Source organism: Osmerus mordax, chromosome 22 (assembly GCF_038355195.1).
Source record: "Osmerus mordax isolate fOsmMor3 chromosome 22, fOsmMor3.pri, whole genome shotgun sequence".
In the NCBI taxonomy this organism is placed as follows: Eukaryota; Metazoa; Chordata; class Actinopteri; order Osmeriformes; family Osmeridae; genus Osmerus; species Osmerus mordax.
This window is the reverse complement of record NC_090071.1, coordinates 7,215,857-7,231,819: the sequence shown is the minus strand read 5'-3', so window position 1 is coordinate 7,231,819 and position 15,963 is coordinate 7,215,857. Positions and strand designations below refer to the sequence as shown.

The window sequence follows — 15,963 nt, the reverse complement described above, 5'->3', positions numbered from 1 at the left end:
AGCAACGCCCATAGCAACTGTATGCGCATCCACGTTACCCCATCTGTTTACTGTTGCTTGTTTGGATTCACCTTCGGCACGGACCACCGCCCTCACCAGCCCAAGACCATCTCCCCAACATCCTCAGGTAACGGCAAATTGGACCAGGGTTTGAAACATCGTATTCTCCCCCTGCGCTGGTGATCGAGGCGCACAAAGCCCCTTTAGGCCACATTCTGCAGGTAAGCGCGGAGTAAAGGTACTCTCATTTATGAAAAGACTAACACTTAACAAAACGCCACGTATTAAGTGAATGTAATTATCTACAGAGATCAAATATTGTTTATACGGCCTCGTGCGCAACCCATGTTTGGAGGGCCGATGGATGCATTTGGGTATGCGGCGCTCGAAAGGCAGTGGGCATGATGGGGGCAATAGAATAGTAATCTGTCATAGTGCTTGCATGGTATGGCAATGGTTTTGAACATTAGGTAGGCTGTGTAAAGAGACCACTTCAACGTGGTCTTATAAAATTGTCAGGACACTATGTTGACAATGCGTTACATTTTCTTCGGCTCTTTGTGAGCGTTTGCAATCTAGACAATAGCCTCAGATAGCCTTCAAATGTCGGGCATAATAAAGGCAGACTAGGCAATGTAGCAAACCACATGTGACATGACAAGATGCATTGTTGACAAGGAGAAGGGACTGTGTCAATTCTCTTTCAAAGCTCCCTGCAAGCAAAATCCTGCCAGTCATACAAAGCAAAGTTAATATGCAATGTTAGCGAATGCCATTGTGTTATCGAGTCAGTAAGAGAGAACGAGAGAAGGGTTGGGACATCTGTGCTGTTGAGAGACACAGATGTGTTTGTTGAAGAGCCCCCTGGCTCCATGGCAACAGTGATCTGCTGTGGTGGGTCTCCTCCAAATATAGCCACTGTAGGACACGGAGTGACGCTGGTTAGCGACCATGTTGATTATTGTTGTTTTGCGAAAGTCTCTGAGCGTCACAGCCAAACGCTCAGACGTCTACCCAGTGACTTCCAGTGAACAGGCCATTACAACTCTATGTGTAAGGTTTGTGCAGCTAGCCTGACAGCTGTACACACGCGGCTTTCATAAACAGCGCTAAGCCGATGTTTACATCGCAGAAAAGTGGCCGGGAGAGGGGGGAGGTCATAAGGACAATGGGTGCTGAGGCAGCGGTTTAGGCGCCACATGGGGTTAGGAGGGATGGAGGAAGGGGTTGGCAGGGGGTGAGGGTTGTGCTTAGGGTGAGGCTGTGTGGGGGTAATAATGACTGCCCTGCTGAACTCGGTCTGTGGAGGAGAGTGGGGAGGGGGTATTTGGGTCAGGGGGTATGAACCCTAGAGTATGTTGGCTGTGGGGGGAGGGGGCAGACTGGCACCTGGCTCTCCAGGGTCTCCAGCTAGCCAGACCTCTAATCCTCTATAATGCCATTAAACAGGGTCTGTGGTCTCAGTGTGTGTGTGGGGGGGGGGGGGGGGTGCCTGACCCAATCCAACAGCCCATCTCATCTCAGCCCTGTACAGTCTGGGGGAATGGGGGATTAAAAGCCCTCTCAATCTGGCAACCCAACATTCCCTTCACCATTGGCTCATCCTGCCTCTACTCTCATCCTCCCCTTTTCCCACTTTCATTCCTACCAATTCACCTAATTTCTTCGATCCCTCCCTCCCACTCCTGGTCTGAGAGCTCTGTCTCAGACCCCGGTCAAGCCAGAGGCTTAGGCTGTTGCCCAGCTGTGGTTCTGTAGATAAACTGTTTGTTTACATGGCCTATAGACTGTTTGTTACTAAAAACTCTCAACTTGGAGCCCCAATCATTAATTAGGTTTGATGAATCTTCTTTTCACTTTACTTGTCTCTTTTTTGGGGGGCTCATCTGTGACCGTGTTTCTCCTCTGCTGTTGTGCGTGTGTCTACAGTGAGGTGTTTGTGTGTGTCTACAGTGAGGTGTTTGTGTGTGTCTACAGTGAGGCGTTTGTGTGTGTCTACAGTGAGGTGTTTGTGTGTGTCTACAGTGAGGTGTTTGTGTGTGTCTACAGTGAGGTGTTTGTGTGGGCGGCTTGCTGCTGTCTGCTGCTCCAGCTTCTGCCACTTCCTGCTTTCCTCTTCCTCCTCTTCCTCTGGCACTGTGGCCAGCTGTGGCCCTCACTGGGCACGCTCCCTGGCTCTCACCTGATAGGTCCCTGGCCTCAGGACGGCAGCCACACCCACCACGTTCCCTACATGAGGGACAAGGCTACTCAGGTGAGCCAGTATGCGTGTGTTTGTGTGTGTGTGCAACTGCATGACTGCTAATGTTGTCAATCGTTAAATGCTTGAATGGCTGTGCATCTCTGTGTTTGCGAGTTAATGTGTGGGTGGAAATGTTTGTGTGGGCAAATTACTTGGTAAGAGAAAGATTACTCACTGTTGTCTCGGCTCAGCTCATTTGTTGTACTATCAGCAGAGTTGAAAAGGCCACATAAACACGACCTAGATTCATGTAGAGTCAATGGCTTTCTGTCTCTCTGGACGTCCTTTTTCATGTCTCTGTCTGTTTCTCTCTCTCTCACTCACTCTCTCTTTCTTTGTCTCTCCATCCAGACCCCCAGGGCCTGGGCAGATGAGAGGAGGAGGGGCTCCCACAAACGCTCCGCCTCCTGCGGGAGCACTGATCAGCTCAAAGAGGTCCGCAATGCTCTCAACACAAATCTCAACATCCATTTCATAACAAATGTCACTTGAATTTCACAACACCATTCAACTAAAGCACCCCCATTCAATATTCCTGTGCTGGGGACACACCACTGACAAGCCTAACCCCATGTGGCATGGCATACTACTTTGTAATTCCACAGCCAGTCCCCATGAGCATCGAGTACAACAAGTACGACCCACACGCAGTACTGCAGGGTAGAAAGAAATCCACTCTTTGAAACAGCCTAGCCGTTAGCTAGCAGCTAGCCGTTGTGCGTCTCCTAACCTGTCCTCAACTGTGTCTGCAGATCGCTAAGTTGCGCCAGCAGCTCCAGCGCAGTAAGCGCAGCAGCCGCCATCGCAGGGACAAAGACCGCAAGTCACCCTTCAATGGCAGCCATGCCGCCATCATCCAATCACAGGTGACCAAAAAACTGTGGCTGTGGCTGTGTGTTTGTGTGTGCGGAGGGGAAGTAGGCTGCATCCCTCTTTTCTGTGTGTCATCTGAGGGTATTTGGGGACGGCCCACTTTCCCTGTCTGTCCTAGATCTGTGTGTGTGTGTGTGTGTGTCTGTGTCCAAGTATGTGTGTGTCTCCAGAAGGAAATGGGACAGAGACTAGACAATTCCCTGAAGTCTTGCAGTTTATACTCAATTTGGCCTAAAATTGAACTTCTCCAGTCCTCTTTAAAATGGGCCCTTCTTCAGTACCCTTTCTCTTTCCATCTGGAGGTCCCTCTCACTGGAGGTCTCTGCTAGCAGGTGCACATTATTCTAGTCTGGTCATGTTGACCTGTTCTATCTTGTTCCTTTTGTTCCCTTTCGGAAGACGAGACTGACTGTTACAAGTCTCCTGGCCTCTGAACTTTGTCAAGGCAGATTACTGTTCTGCAGTTTCAGACTTGAAGCAGGACAGCATCCAGCCCTAGTTTTGGAGCTGTTTTAGCCAAGTGACAATTTAGTTTCATTTTATGTACAAATTATAATTCAGTCAGTAAATCTGACATTTTCTGTGATTTTTATTTGTTTATTATTGTAATTATTAGTTAAAAATTAAGAATCAGTGTCATTACAGTAGTTAGGCTATTAACTAGTATTTGAATTTTGACTTGGAATAGACATGACCAGGCTGGTTAGTGAGAGGAAAGGCGTAAGCCCATCAAAATGAGCACCCTAAAGACAGTTTAAGAGCTCTCTGTCATCAAAGGGAGGGAGGGAAGATGAGAGAAAAATAGAGGATAAATAGAGGAGAGCGAGCAAACTACAAGCAGAAGCCAAGCTTGAGGAGGATAAAACACAGCTTCCAGAGTAAGCATAACTGGTATGTTGACATTTGTTGTCCTGTCGTGTTTGTTATTATGTTGTTGTGAGTGGCTGGAAAGTGAGAACTGTTAGCTCTCCATTTTAGGCTTGTTCTGCCTGTATGTCTGACCTATTTTTTAACTGAAAATGTGCTGTTGTTGTCTGCCTGGTTGCTAGTCCATTTTGTGTTGAGTGTTTTTGGTTCACGAAACACAGGTGCAGGTAGTAATGTATGATAGACAAGCAGCTGGTGTGTGTGTGCGTGTGCTTTCTTATCTTTCATCATGCAGGATTGTGTGTTAGCTGACAAGTTTTAACAAAATATATGGCTTCTTTTTCTCTCTCCCTCGTTTTCTCCGTCTTTCCTTCAGGCCCAGATGCCTAAGACCATCCTGATCCCTATCCCCATCTCCAAGTCCACCGCCCCCCGCTTTCGCAACAGTGTCGAGGGCCTCAACCAGGAGATCGAACGCATCATCATCCGCGACACCAGTGAACGCGAGGAGGTCATCATTGTGAGTAACCACAACGGCAAAGTCACATGAAACACAAGTGTACACTATACACACAGCGCACTTGTCCTAACCTATACATGCGCACACTGTGTAAACTCACAATATGTTACATGATGACCTTCATGCCGTCATGTTTGGGTTTGCCTTCAGCCTCAAGACGTTCCAGATGGGCACCGCGCGCCCCCGCCCCTCCCCCCCCAGCGCAGCAGCAGCACCCGCAGCATCGACACGCAGACCCCCTCAGGCGGGGGCCTAACTGGCGGGAACCATAGCAACTGCAGCAGTCGTCCCGACTCCATCTCGCCCTCCTACCTCACCATCCTCAACGACCTAGGAGGGGGGAGCCCCTACCCCGGAGAGGAGAAAGGTGACTGAGGAGGACGGCAGCACACACTGTTTTGTTTACACCCCCATATCACACACTCAAGCACACACCCACAACGAAAGGGTTTTCCGCTGATTCAAACATGCAGAAACAGCCCCCTCGTAAACAGACCGAGGAACGCACACATGCGGTGTTGTGACGGTGTGTCGGCTGTGTGTTGGTGACGCTTGTGTGGTTGTGTGTCCTCAGAGCTCGGCCCCTGCTCTCCGTTGCCCAAGTACGCTGCCTCCCCCAAACCCAACAACAGCTACATGTTCAAGAGGGAGCCCCCCGAGGGATGTGAGAAGGTCAAGGTCTTCGAGGAGTCACTGTGAGTACAAGTCCTCTGACCCCCAGGGCAAGACTACAAATAAAGTCTCCTTGTTACTCCTTGCTACTCCTTATTTTCATTATGAGTAGCAACCCTTCTTGTATGAGGTATTTTGTCATCTGTGTTGTTAGCTTGCTAGATCAGTTTCCTCTTTCTCTGCTTGTTACAGGCCCAGACCTCTCCAGGAGATCCCCCCCTTCCTGTGTCCCGACCGTAACAAGGTCAACTTCATCCCCAAGAGCGGCTCTGCCTTCTGCTTGGTCAGCATCCTCAAGCCCCTGCTCCCTGCCCCGGAGCTCAGCTTCAGAGCAGGGGTGGGACTCCGCAGCTTGTCCCCGTCCCTGGTGCCTCTGGGTGGGGTCGGCCTGCGCAGCCTCTCCCCCTCTCTGGGGCTCACCCGGGGCTCAGCCTCCCACCAGCAGCCCTGCCTCCCCCGCCACCTGGAGGAGCCAGAGAGTTAGAAGGGCTCCTCCAGTGGCCAGACTGAGAAATGACAGCTGCTGTCTCAGAAAAAGAAAATCTCCAGTTTTCCAAATCGACGACAAATGTGAAACCTGCCTCTCCGGTCGCCTTCAGCATGCCAGGCTCATTGGTTTACCCTTACTCTGTGAAGCTTCGACTTTCCTCCCTCCGGCTCTCCTCTGAGGAGAAAAACCACCACAGCTTCTGCTTACCTATAAGAATGGTGTTCAAAAGCCTAATCTCTCCATAGCTTACTCAACCTTCCCCCTGCTACAGCTCTTTGTGCCCCCGTTCCTACAGTACACAAAGACTGTTTAGAAAGGCTAGTTTATTTCATTGCATTATTATACCATGAAGCCTTTGCCACAGACATATCAGATTTTGTTTTTTAGAAACCATTCTTAACATTTCTCTTCAAAAACGAGATAATGCCTTCCTGTGTGACGCTCCGGGTGGTTTCCATGGCAATGGCAGGGAGGTTTTGACGGGTGCTGCCGGAGATATTGTAGCAAAACTCTTTTAATATGAGGGGCGGTTAAGGTTGAAAAAAACGCTATGAAAAACGTGCCTGATGTTTTTAAACACGGCCTGGCTTACTGTATGATATGTGCAGTGTCCAACCTTGTCTGCCTGCATTACCTCTATCTCTAATTTCATCCCTCCTTCCCTCCCGCCATCCCTCCCTCCCCAATATTTGCTCTTTTTCTCCATTACTTCCTCTCTTTTGGCATCTACTGTTCTTCTGACCCATTTGCCATCATGCAGTGTATTTATCCCTTTCTCTCTCTCTTTCTGTGTGTGCGTGTGTTGCTCAGCTTGTGTTTGGTGTTGTGACCTGTCTGTCGTCTAGAGGAGTCACTTGACTGTACACTGCTAGATGTGGCTCGGCTGTCTACCTTGGGCTAGAAAGAAAGCCTTGGTCAAAGCTCCAGTCCGCTCTGCTGTATATTTGTCATTACTGCGTTACTGTGCCTGCTACTAAGGAAAAGTCTAGAATGTATTGGGTTTGTACATATATAAGGCTCACTGTGAGTGTTTGTATTTTAGACTGACATGGAGACATAAGATGAAGAATCTAATTGTATTATACAACCCCACTGCACCCCACCCAGTAACTGTGAATTATTATGTATTTACTATGTATTTCATATTTATGTTTAACTTGCTACTCGAGGAAGACATTGGTTGTCTAAAGGTTAACAACCATCAACAAAGCCCCTTTGCCCAACTCAGGGTTCATAAAACTGACAACCGTGATACAGAACTGTACTAACTTCTTAATTCTTACAGTATAAGCAGATAAATACCTGCTATCCATGTAGCCTTTCATACTGAAGACAGCATTTTATGATGTTTACAAACATGTAGCAGTAGACTTGGTTTCATGTTAAATTTAGCCATTGTAAAAATTGGCATATATGAAACAGGGTACCTTTAAGCTAATAATCAGCACCATCTTTGGTAGAAATGTATATCTTTTAAGGAAGAACAAAAAAACACAGTTAGCAGAAACAACAGTTTATTTATTGAAGTCCCATAAACATGTTTGTGGGAGACAGACCTCCAGTTTTATCAGACGACGGTACATCCTTTGAGTGAAATAAAAAGGCATAGTTGAATCAAATAAAGCATTTGTGATTGATATACATTCTTTATCTGTTTAATAGAGCATAATTACTGCATCACAGACTGGTTATAGAGATCAAACTAATCAATACACTCCTGTACGCACTGCACCTTGCAAATAAATCCATCCCCTTGTACTGACGATACACAGCTGAGTTTGTAATGAACTCTTTACAATCTTTTGCTCACAGGGCAATTGTAGTAAAAGGTTATTGTGTCAGAAAGAGATGACAGATGGACGTTTCCCCTGCTGTAGCAGCCTTTATGAAGTACAGTATATTGGACAGTGTTTCCTCTGGTATCAGTACTCACTGCCACTGCAGGATCAAGTGGGTAATGAACCATAGCCAGGCCTTCATTACCCCTATGGAAGGGCTTGCTGTGAGATCCATGAGCCCTCGTGAGCAGCTTCAACCAAGATGAGGGGTAAGCATCCTGGTATTTTACTCCAGTGCCAACACATGTCCATCAGTAGTTTTAAAAATACAGCACCCATCTCTTCCATACAATAGATTAAATAGATTGTTAACAGATCATGAGTCAGGGCTCCTCTCTTCCGCTGCAGCTCACAGCAAAAAATAGACATCTCAGCTAAGCAGCAGTTATTGATATGGTCTGAAAATATACAATATTCTGCAGATACACAGTATGTCCTTGGTTAGTTATACATATAACATGTCCATAATAAGGTATGTATAATATGTTTTAAGGCCAATGGAATCCTAAATATAATACTCCCGGCCATAGACAGTAGGTGCCTTGCGTAAAATCTTATGAGCCATGTTACACAAATTTAGATATGAGATTAGTGTCTAGTTAACCTCTGAGGCCTTCTGTGCAGTAGTGTCAATGTGCTCCTCAGTTATCGATAGCCTCCTATGGTATAGATATATGTGTAAATATATACATAAATGTAATATAATATAGAAATAAATATAAAGTTAAAGCCAACCATTTCCCATCCCGGGTCCCTTTCAGAAAGAATACAGTAGACTGCAAACACAAACCCTAATGAACAGAGAATATATAAACCCACTCTACACAACACACAGAGACCACTTCATCCTTTTCTCGAAAGACAGGACAAGCGGAACATCCTAACAAGAACTTCCTGTAAGTCATATTGTGTGACATTGAACCCCTTCGAGCACACCTCTCGTCCTCCATGCAGCAGTGGGTCCTCCACAGCGCTGTAGAGGGCCAGTCTCCCACCGGGGTCTACTGTCACAGTCACAGTCACTCCACATCACGATTATCGCCGCTGGTGCTGGGTGGGTGTGTGTGTGTGTACCTCTTTTATACAAATATGTACAAATGTCCTTTCCTCACATGGGGGACATTGCTCTTTAAACACAGGAGTGTACACACACACACACACAGGGTTGGACTCACACACACTCCTTAGGCGTTGAGCAGTTCTTCCTCAGAGCGGCCAATAGCGTCTGGGTTAGAGAGAGGGTCCAGGTCTGCAAACAGGTTGAACCAGGCTGACATGTCCCTCGATCCGCCTTTAGGAGCTGCACACACACAGATATATACATTACTGACTGAACACACACACACACGGCAGTTTGGTGCTTTCAAACTAGCCAGTGGCACAAGACAATCCATCTCATGGGCTCTCACCGCTGGCTGTTGACTTGGGGCCGGCCTGAGACGACTGGTTCTGATTGGAGGAGGGCGGAGGCTGTAGGGGCGGGGCCTGGAACATGGGCGGGGTTGCCCAGCCTGTGAGATGAAGTCAACAATGAGGAAGACGAGAAGAAGAGTAGAGGAACTAACATACGCCAACTCAACATGAGCCCAAACTCCTGACATCATCGGAGTCTTGTATAACCTCCAATAGTGCTGCTATGACGACCTGCAGCCACTGGAGGGCAGGAGTGAGGTGACCACAAACCTGTGGAGCTGAGGCTGTGGTCCAGCAGCTGGGAGGGCAGGAAGCCTGTGGGGCTGGGGGGCTGAGAGGGAGGCCGTGCCGCCCCATCGGAGGGGGCAGAGGTCGGGGAGGGGGCAGGAGGGGGGGCAGGGGGAGACTCAAACAGGCCAAAGGCATCTTGCCATTCACGGCTGAACTCGTCAGAGCCCCCAGGGCCTGGGCTGAGGAGGTCCTTCAGGAAGGACATGTCACCCCTCTCCTTGTCCTCCTCCTCCTTCAGCCTCCGTTCGTCCTCGGGCCCCGCTCTGAATCCAGCCCCGAACCACTCTTGCTGGCTGGGGCCTCCGGAGAGCAGGTCCCCGCCTGGAGCAACGGCAGAGGACGGAGGGAGAGGGAGAACGAACAGAAGTTATAAAGAGGAGAGATGTCCAAAAGAAACAAAAGAGTTGTATCAGGCATCGTCAGAAGCAAAACCACATCATGTTCAGACAAGACAGAACAGCAGTCTGACAGAGCGAACGAGCGGGCTCAGAACCTGAGAGGACGGACGGAGGAGTTAACAGCGGATCACGTTTCAGAAAAATCCCAAAATGCCCCTGTAGAAAAAGACAGTAGAGGAGCCCACCAAAAAAATACAAAAACACACAATGAAAAGCAGGGTCAAGAAAAAAAGACCAGCAAGGACAAAAAAAAAGAAACTGAAGTATCATTAAGCTGGAAGCTAGAATGGGCCCCAGTGGAGAAGTGTGGAGCTGAGAGGGCAGAGGTGGTGGCTAGGAGCAGAGAAGAGAAGCATGGGCAGACATGGCGGGCAGGAAGGCCTTTACCAGGGAGAGGCAGCTCTGTGAGGCTGGGCTGCAGATCCCCCAGGCCCCATAGCTCAGCAGAGGGCTCTGTAGTCGGTGGAGAGGCCAGGGGCTGCTGGAAAAGCTGTGGCTGGGCCTGGGGCTGGTCACAGCCCATGAGTAAGAGGTCGTCGTCGACGCTGGCTGCATTGAGCGGCCCACTAAGGTCACACAGGGCTGGGTCGGAGGGATTAACCAGGTTAGGGGGAGCAGGAGGCACTCAGTTTGAGCCTGTCGTACAGGTGCGCTCATTGTGACATTCACAGGCAGCTGTTAACTAAGAATAACAACTAGCTGGTAAGTGATAATAACACACACACACACACACTTACCAGAGTCCAGACTTGCACACAGAGAACTGCCACTGGTTTGGCTCTGCCCTTCCCCACTGTGGGCGGGGCCTGTCGAGGGAGGAAGGCAAGCCCATATTAGGTACAGTCAGCCAGATAAACGTCCTCCCTTATCCACAAGGGGGAGTACCTACCCACGTCAGAGGGAGACGCAGCTGGCTTGTCCTCGTCCAGGGACACGAGACTGAAGGAGACAAAGAGAGGATCAATATTCGCTGACTAAATCTATTCATCATCCCCTTTGATGCTTTTTCTAGAGCTTTCCCCAACCACGGCCAGCTACTTGGAGATCTTCTACATGTGTAGGTGAAGATGAGGGGACAGGAACAGACTATGGTGCATGATCCATCCCTCTGTTTCGCACACACACACTTACATGTGTGTGAACAGGGCCGTAACACCGGCCTCTCGGGCGATGAAGACAAACCTGAGGAGGCAGCGTGGAGGACAGGACAGGACAGGACAGACAGACAGATGAGAGACGACATCAGGTGTCACTGGAATATGGAATGTGTGACCACGGCGAGATGGAGAGAGAACCAGAGGGGAGGAGGAAATAACAGATGACTGGAAGCAGAGGAGGGGGGATGGGGGGGGGGGGAAAGGATATTTTGACGTATGTGTGCCTCACTTGTCTGTGTTGCTCTGTACAGCGTTCTCTCTGCTCTGCTCCTGGGTCTGTAATTCAGTCAGCTGCTCGAGGGGGTCCCGTAGGTCCTGGTAGAGAGAGGGTGGGCATCAGCGCCACGGTCACTTATAAACACACACACACACGTATACACACACACACACAGTGGTGGTCTCTACCTTCAGAGTGGTGAACTGGTAGGGTACATAGCCTTGGAAGGCCACGTGGATCCCAGACATGACATGGGCTGTCTTCTCCCAGAACTGCAGGAGGGTGGTCTGCAATGACAGCATATTGGTTCAACTTCCACCTTCACATACACACGTGCACACACCCAGTATGCCAGGCTGACACGTATACAGTACACTGCAACACACCCAGTATGCCAGGCTGACACGTATACAGTACACTGCAACACACCCAGTATGCCAGGCTAACGGGTATACAGTACACTGCAACACACCCAGTATGCCAGGCTAACGGGTATACAGTACACTGCAACACACCCAGTATGCCAGGCTAACGGGTATACAGTACACTGCAACACACCCAGTATGCCAGGCTGACACGTATACAGTACACTGCAACACACCCAGTATGCCAGGCTAACGGGTATACAGTACACTGCAACACACCCAGTATGCCAGGCTAACGGGTATACAGTACACTGCAACACACCTGGTATGTGCAGAGAGAGTGGGACAGCATGTTGCAGCGGCTGGCTCCTAGCATGTCCACTTTCTGACACACGTCATTCTTCAGCTTCTCAAACTGGCCCTTGGTCCCTCTAACCTGGGCTTGTACCTGGAAACACACACACACAGTTTAATGACCTAACTTCCAGGACAACTACAGCAACCTGTTTGTCTCTTTCTACGCCTTTTAATTGCTGACACCCGCACCCACACCATTCACCAACTCACACACACACACCCACCATCCATCCACACACACCATCCATCCATCCACACACACCATCCATTCGCACACACATCCACCATCCACCCATCCACCCTCCACACACGGCCACCTTGCGGAACTTCTCCAGTTGTTTGTATGTGTCCGGGTCCAGCTCCAGGGACACGTCCTTCATCCAGAGCAGAGCCCCGCGGTACTCCGTCCTGGACCTCTCCATCCGGGTGACCGTCAGCAGGGTGTCCGCGATGGCCCGCCGCCGGAACGTCTCCACCTCCTGCTCCATCCGGTGGAGGGGGGGGCACAGAGCCAGCCTGGGACATGGAGAGAGGGGGGGGGGGGGTTAATGTGTGTATGTGTATGGTTTATTTATGTGTACATTTGTGCCTGTGTGTTTGGAGGGGTGGGGACCAGGGGGGTATGGGGGGTGTCCATGTGTGGCTGGGCGGAGGAGCCCTCACCTCTGCTTGGCGGAGGAGCACAGGGCCTTGCTGGTGGCGTCCATCATGTTCCCTGCCTTGGTGCGGTCGTGCTCTGCCTGGAAGCGCAGGAAGAGGCCCAGCTCGTTCTCCTCCTGGGACAGGTCTGGAGGCCCAGGGGAGGGAGCCCGCGTTAGACCACAGGGACTGGCCCATGTCATGGGACCAAACGGTGAACTCGTTCGGGATCGGAGGCAATTTCAAGATTGACACTCACGTGTGATTCTCTGCTGGTACTTCTCGATCACCTTCAGCAGCTCGGTGCACGTGGCCTGGACAGAGCGGAAGAACTGGAGGGGGACAAGGACAACATTCACACTGCCGGTTATGCCGCCCCTCAGACAATATGTGCAACAGGCCTCGAGACGTTAGTTGCATAACCTTATACTATGTATATACACACACAAAAAACACACCCTTATGAGTCTATCCAACATTGTTTCTGCCTAGTCTAGGTGTCCTGCTAGATAAACAGAAGGTACAGACAGGATTGGTCGGATACATTAAGTATCTCTGTCTACATCTCTATAATACATTTTAAAAAGCCTGTATTTCTGTCTGGTTTCTCGCTCCATTACCCCCCTCATCCAGATAAGAACAACTCTGCCATAAAGAAAAGAGAAATCCCTTTAGCAGACAACAAGCGCCCATCTGTCCGGTGGTCATGGCAACCTTAAATCTGAGACGGCTTCAGTGCCCTCTGATTGGAGGTAAATGCTGAGAGAGCAGAAACTGTTGGGTTGGCCTGTAACCTGAATGCTTGCTTGGCATTGCTGTCGCATGCGCACACACTCAATGTTTGCGCAAGTCACACACATGTTCTTTCCATGACACCCACAATACATTGATTTAATTCACCCACTATGTTGTATTATGGAATGACTGAGTGTGATTAAAAAAAAGAGTAAGAGTCACAGAGAGAAAGAAAAGAGGGAGAAAGAGAAAAAATAAAGAGTCACAAAAGAGAGGTTTAATGTCTTGCAGTTACTGATTAACCAAAAGCTGCATGACATTGGGCACCACCCTTTTCTAGCTGGCAACCTCGATCTGTGTGCCTGGTGAAACGCAAAGACACACAGGCAATGTGTGCACACACACACACACAAACGAGAGACCCGCACTGTTCCTGTATGCCATCTAGGTCTTCTTAAAATGGTCCTCCTGGCCCATCCAGACACAGAGGCACATTGATAAGATACAACAACAACAAAAACTATTGGATTACAAGGTATTTTTCTTACTCTACTAACCAAACCTTTCTTCAAAGCCGAAACGGAAATTGGTTTGAAACTGAGCTTTTAGTCAGGTAAAGTGCACACGGTTACCGAAAGCATCCGCTATCAGGTACCATTCACTATGAAGATCAAACAATGGGAACAGACAAGAAAGGGCTTTGAAAAGGGAGCATCCTGGCTTAGTGATTTCGCCAATGGAAATAAGATCATGAGTGTTATTGAAAGGTCTCTCTGTAGCTCCTCCAGCAGCGGAGCTGAGGGAACAGCAGACCAGGAGAGAGACAGCTTCTGCCCTAATCTGGACCCAAGTCCCACAGGGAGATTCAGTCTGGAGCCTGACATGGCCGTTTCTCTCACTTTGTGTTTCTCTACCGGGCTCTCTGGCTCTCTTTGCACTCTCTCCAAGTATTGCATCCCTTGTCTCTTTTCTACCGCTAGCTCTCTTTTCGTAGCGTCTCTTGCTCTCTCTGCTATGTCGGGACAAAGAACAGAACAACAGAATAAGGCCTCTTTGACTGCAGCCCGGAACAAAGGCCTCTCAGTCTGTTGCCACTGTGTAGCAGTAGCAGACCCTCCTCCCACAGGCCAAGTGTCCAGTATCCGACTACCTCTGCTCTGTCTTACGCACCTGTGTGTTGGTAGACCAATACCTGGCTAATAGAAACTCGGACATGCAAAATATCCTGCATTAGCTCGGCTAGAAGTCATTAGGATTACAAAACACATTGAAACCCCTGATATAGGCACACATACATATGAAGTATTGTTTACTAAGCAAAAGAAATGTGCGCACACATACAGGCATATTATAATGTAAAGCACACTGTTTTTATGACATTGTAGTAGACTCCAGTTCCCCACCTCCAGCTTGGCATCCAGGTCGGCATCAGACGCCACCACATACTCATCCTCCTTCTTCCCTGTGGCCTTGATCAGGACCTGTTTGGTTTTCCAGAACTTCTTCTGCATGCGGGCCATCACTGAGCTGTCCTCCCCCAGCAGTGCCCGGCCCCCACTCAGCATGTCCCCAGGGAACCTAGGGGGTGAGATGAAGCGGAGGAGCGGCAGGGGTGGGTGATGAGGATGGGGGAGACAAGTGTGGTCAGAAAAGTTAGGTGTGACTTATCAGATGCGACAGGCTTATATCAGAAGTGTAGGCTTTAGCAATTGCTCGAATGACAAGTGTATATTATGGTCTGTGAGGGTTAGTTCTCCCAGTCCCAGAACATAAACAACTCCCTGGCTTTGGCTTTGTGAGATAAATGTAGTGTCAAAGCCACAAAGCAAATCCATGACCAACAGGCTCACTAAACCAGAAACAGGATATGTATGATGCATGTCTGTGTTGGTTTTGGGGGGGGGGAAACGGCCATACGTACCCGTCCATCCTTAAATTTGTAGTTTAAGTTCTCTGCAAGTCAAACAAAGAAAGGGCACCAATCATTGAGAGAGACAGTTTGTTTACAGGTCTACAGTGTCAAATACAATGCAACCACAGTTGATAAACCACTAAACGCTACAAAGAAAACGAAAAACACATTCATAATAAAGCATAGTTTACTCGATTTGATAATAACCTTGAGGTAGCAATTTCTTTGTTTAATTAAAATGATTGAATTAGTGTTTGTCACTGGTATTGCCGACAGCTGTTAGCACTACGTAACCGCTCAATGCATATTGTCTTCCAACTAAATAATATCAAACACTGGATAAGAATTTGTCACAATGGTTAAATAATTTGCCGTTTAAATCATCAGTATGGCACAAGGATAATCCAGTAAACGTAAACTAATGTCAAACAAGAATGCCACCACTGCACACCGTCTTCACTTGAGCGGACACTAGTCTAGGAGTAGGAGACCTCGGGCCAGTTAGCAGGTGTTTGGTTACGATGATGTTGGAGGTTAAGCAATGATAGAACATTTAATTTTTTAAAGCCACGAATATAACATAGCACACGCAGGACAGAAAGGGTAGATCCTGAATGCGTTAAGCTGTTTCCCAACTGTTGTCTTGCTAGCTAGCAATAATATAGTAGAAAACGCGTAGCTTCCTAGCTAACATTGCTGCAGGAACAATGCCACTGTGGCATCATCCAGTCTCCCGATTTAGACAAACGAATAATGGTTCCATTATATATTCTAAAAGTAGATAACAAAAGTACTCCACGGTATCACATTATGGCCTTACCTTCAATACAGCGCCGTCATCAGATCTTATCTTATTAAGCAAGACAGGGGGCATCTAGCTAGCTAGCTGGCTAGGTTTAGGTGGCAGCTTCCAACACAACAGTAGGAGCTCCTGCTTTACCATCATCTGACATTCTGACTCAGAGAAACAGGATATG

General features: G+C 48.7%; 2 protein-coding genes across 2 annotated transcripts; one reads left to right on the top strand and one right to left on the bottom strand.

The window, feature by feature from the left end:
• The first annotated feature begins 1,277 nt into the window (after positions 1 to 1,277).
• On the top strand, positions 1,278 to 5,658 carry fam117ba (family with sequence similarity 117 member Ba). The gene is made up of 8 exons (XM_067260986.1): positions 1,278 to 1,298; positions 2,147 to 2,254; positions 2,594 to 2,677; positions 2,995 to 3,108; positions 4,359 to 4,502; positions 4,653 to 4,869; positions 5,077 to 5,197; positions 5,367 to 5,658. Exons 1-8 carry the CDS (start codon positions 1,278 to 1,280, stop codon positions 5,656 to 5,658), a joined length of 1,101 nt encoding a protein of 366 aa, XP_067117087.1.
• Positions 5,659 to 6,482: 824 nt separating this feature from the next.
• On the bottom strand, positions 6,483 to 15,937 carry ical1 (islet cell autoantigen 1-like). The gene is made up of 15 exons (XM_067260218.1): positions 15,807 to 15,937; positions 14,996 to 15,027; positions 14,478 to 14,652; positions 12,599 to 12,671; positions 12,364 to 12,487; positions 12,018 to 12,216; positions 11,666 to 11,791; positions 11,167 to 11,265; positions 10,991 to 11,076; positions 10,494 to 10,543; positions 10,342 to 10,410; positions 9,992 to 10,186; positions 9,186 to 9,527; positions 8,912 to 9,013; positions 6,483 to 8,802 (listed from the first exon to the last, which is right to left on the bottom strand). Exons 2-15 carry the CDS (start codon positions 15,001 to 15,003, stop codon positions 8,687 to 8,689), a joined length of 1,764 nt encoding a protein of 587 aa, XP_067116319.1. The 5' UTR covers positions 15,004 to 15,027; positions 15,807 to 15,937; the 3' UTR covers positions 6,483 to 8,686.
• Between the last annotated feature and the right edge of the window lie 26 nt (positions 15,938 to 15,963).